The sequence below is a fragment of the Corylus avellana genome, chromosome 3 (assembly GCF_965113065.1).
Source record: "Corylus avellana chromosome 3, dhCorAvel1.hap1.2, whole genome shotgun sequence".
In the NCBI taxonomy this organism is placed as follows: Eukaryota; Viridiplantae; Streptophyta; class Magnoliopsida; order Fagales; family Betulaceae; genus Corylus; species Corylus avellana.
Genome location: NC_142492.1, coordinates 10227862 through 10231048, shown reverse-complemented (window position 1 = coordinate 10231048; position 3187 = coordinate 10227862). Strand labels below are relative to the sequence as shown.

The following is a 3187-nucleotide window of genomic DNA, read 5'->3' as shown; positions in this document are numbered from 1 at the left end:
CTAGACAAGAATCAATCCACAAATCGGAAATACACAAATCAAATCCACAAATACTAGATAGATTCAAATCCACAAATCAAACTACCTGAAATCGGAAATACTAGACATTACCTGACATAGTGAGGTGACGATTTCTAAGCACAAAGACGAGGTCATGCCGTTAGGGTCTCACGGAGGCAACGGAAGACCACAAACCTCAAGGCAACCCACAACTATGGCGTTGCGAGAGAGTGAGAGACTAAGAGACTGAGAAGAGGAGAGAGCAAAGCCCAGAGTGAGAGAGGGGAGAGAGCCGAGAGTGACACTGACCTGCGAGAGAGAGGCGAAACTGTGACTGCAAATGCGAGTGGCAAGAACAAGGAGCAGATGGGCGATGTTACGCGAGAACAGAGAACAGAATAGTAGAGAACAGAGAGCAGATCGCCGAGAACAAATAGCAGAATAGCAGATGGACGATGGCGATGGGCGACGGGCACGGAGCGGCAGATCAGATGGATTCTTTTGGTTTAGGGTTTGATCTAAGATAAGGTTACATAGTTATATATATAATCTCAAAACTACGTCATTTTGGCATCCCTACTTAACGGTTTATATCGGTTAAACGGTTAACTGATATGGAATTTCTAACCTGACTGAACCGGACCAATAAGCATACCGGAACAAAAAATTTAACCGATAAGCATATCGGTATATCGGTTATGCTTAATATCGGTTCGGTCGAAATCGGTACACGGCTGGTAATCGGTAATCGGTAACCGGTTAATCTTCCCACCCCTAGTCTTTACATTAAGCAATATGATTCAACTTTTTTTTTTCTTAGATTTATTCTCTTTCTTATTTAGTTATTATTTTTTTTTTTTGAAAACATTTTCCCACTAATCCTAATCTCCTTCGGTACATGTTCTAATCCTAGCCGTCCGATTTGCTTACCTTGTGATATTTAAAGGCGGATCCTCTAACTCCTAAGACTTCCGTTTCTTCCCCGAACGCTCAAGTTCCCCCCCCCCCCCCCCTCCCCCTTTTTGGGTTAGTTTTAATATATATGAACCATGTCTATAGCTTAACCTTATAACTTGAAGGTTTAAAATGGTGTGTTTTAATAACATAACACTTTGGATGATGTGACTACACATTATGTGCTTTAAATGTATAGAAAGTAAATCTTAATTGTTATTGGGGAGAAATATCTCCTAGTGGGCTCCACTTCTTTTTACACTTATTTACAACATTACTCTCACCACTCATTGGACGGCACATTTACACACAAATTTCACACTTGAGGATAAAGAGAAAAAGAAATGCTAGAATCTAATAAAACCTCCACAGTTTACCAGTCAAAATCCTAGGTGACAAAAAGGCATTTGCTAAGTTGATGTAAAATGGCACATGGTCCAAGTTGATTGCAAATGGCACTTAGCCACCTAGAATTTTGATGGGCAAAATGTGGGGGTTTTATTAGATTATAGCATATCTCGAGGATAAAAGGAGATAGGAGATAGGAGAGAAGGAGAGAGGGTTCTTCTCCTTCCCCAAAGACCCAGAGATCTCTCTCTTTCTCTCTCTCTCTCTTGTATATTTCTTACTTTGACGACCTTCTCTTCTTCTCATTTCTTATATACCTCACTCAACACACATTGCTTCATAAATATTATAGGAAACTTTTTATTATATTTTTATCTATAAATAAATATGCTAACTTAAGCATCAGAGAGTCTTCGGCTTCAACAAAAGACCCTCTGACTTTACTTTTGTTTTGCAGGAATCTCACTGCCATACAAGAGTTTCTTCATAGTTTTATTTAGACATCAAGAAAATCACTTAATAACAAATTTTTGGACCAGAAAAACGCTCCAATGATTGTCAAATTTTATTAATTTGTACTAATATAAGGTAAACTTTGATATTTTAAGGCGACCAACACTGGGATATATAGTTTAACTTTTATGTCCGTAATAAAAGTTGGAAAATACTTGATCTTCATCACCAACCACAAGAAATACCGACACAGAGAGTTTCAAACATGGTTCATAAAAAATATATAAAAATTGAAGCAAATAGAGAGGTCATGACATATAAGCTTAATTTTATTGTATCACATATTATTATATATGTAATATTATTGCGTTTGCACACGAATAAGAGTGTGCTCACAAAGCCTTTAAGCTTTTATTGCATCACATATTATTATATATTACCAGCTAGTTTCCTTCGTTTTGAAGTACTACTTCAAGGGCAGAAGACAACCTTGTAGTTAGTCCCACCAGGGCATGTGAATGTGCTTGTTTGGTCATCCTTAGGGTAACTATAAGCATCTGGGCAGCGATCCTTGAAAAATCTAGAGAAATTTGTAGGTCCACAGTTTCCAGAATTGCAACAATATTGGTCAGTCTTGAACACGGTACAGGGGTTGTTACAACCACCAGGTGCCCTCAATTGGCTAGGACATTGGCCGTTGATATCAGCAGTACATCTTATACCACGGGTGCACCCATTGGACGTGGGGCTAAAATCCATAGCAGTGTTAAACCCATCAACAAGAGAGATATCGAAGAAGTCCAAGTTGTTAAATTGGTTTAGTGCGTATTCAGCAAGGGTGTTTGGGGGTACACCATAGCCTTGGCATTGGAGAAGCCCGCCACAGTCACCAGTTTGGCATTTACCACGCCCGGAAGCATCAAAATTGCACCCTGTACGAGGCCAAATGCGAGCCCCTTTGGTGCCGGCATTAACATTAAGGCTCCATGTTTGACCTCGATCGAGTCGTCGGCCACCGCCTGGCACAGCCCCGGCCCAAACTGTGAAGGGACAGTTGTTTGTTATGTCAAATCTAGCTGCATGGGCTAGACCAAAGCAGAGAGCGATGAAAATGGAGAAGAAAATAAATAAGTTCTTGCATAGACTCATTTTGAGAAATGAGAGATATTGAGTAAGCTCTTGTGGTTTGTGAGGAAGATGGATAGAGGTTTATATAGGGTGAGCTTGGAGGGGTTATGTCCTTCTGGGAAGGTGATGAGTAAGTCCTTCTGGAGGGGTTAAAATGACTCATGTGATTAAAATAAATTGGGGGACTTGCACGAGGAACAAGGGAAATGTTGTAAAGAACATAATTAGTTCTTTTTTTTTTTTTTTTTTTTTTGTATTTCTAACATTTTTAAGTCTTATTAAAAGCTCATTAATTACAATATTG

General features: G+C 39.3%; 1 protein-coding gene across 1 annotated transcript; it reads right to left on the bottom strand.

Annotated features, from left to right (window-relative positions):
- Positions 1 to 2066: 2066 nt before the first annotated feature.
- On the bottom strand, positions 2067 to 2941 carry LOC132175835 (thaumatin-like protein). The gene has a single exon (XM_088514556.1). It carries the CDS (start codon positions 2902 to 2904, stop codon positions 2227 to 2229), a length of 678 nt encoding a protein of 225 aa, XP_088370682.1. The 5' UTR covers positions 2905 to 2941; the 3' UTR covers positions 2067 to 2226.
- Between the last annotated feature and the right edge of the window lie 246 nt (positions 2942 to 3187).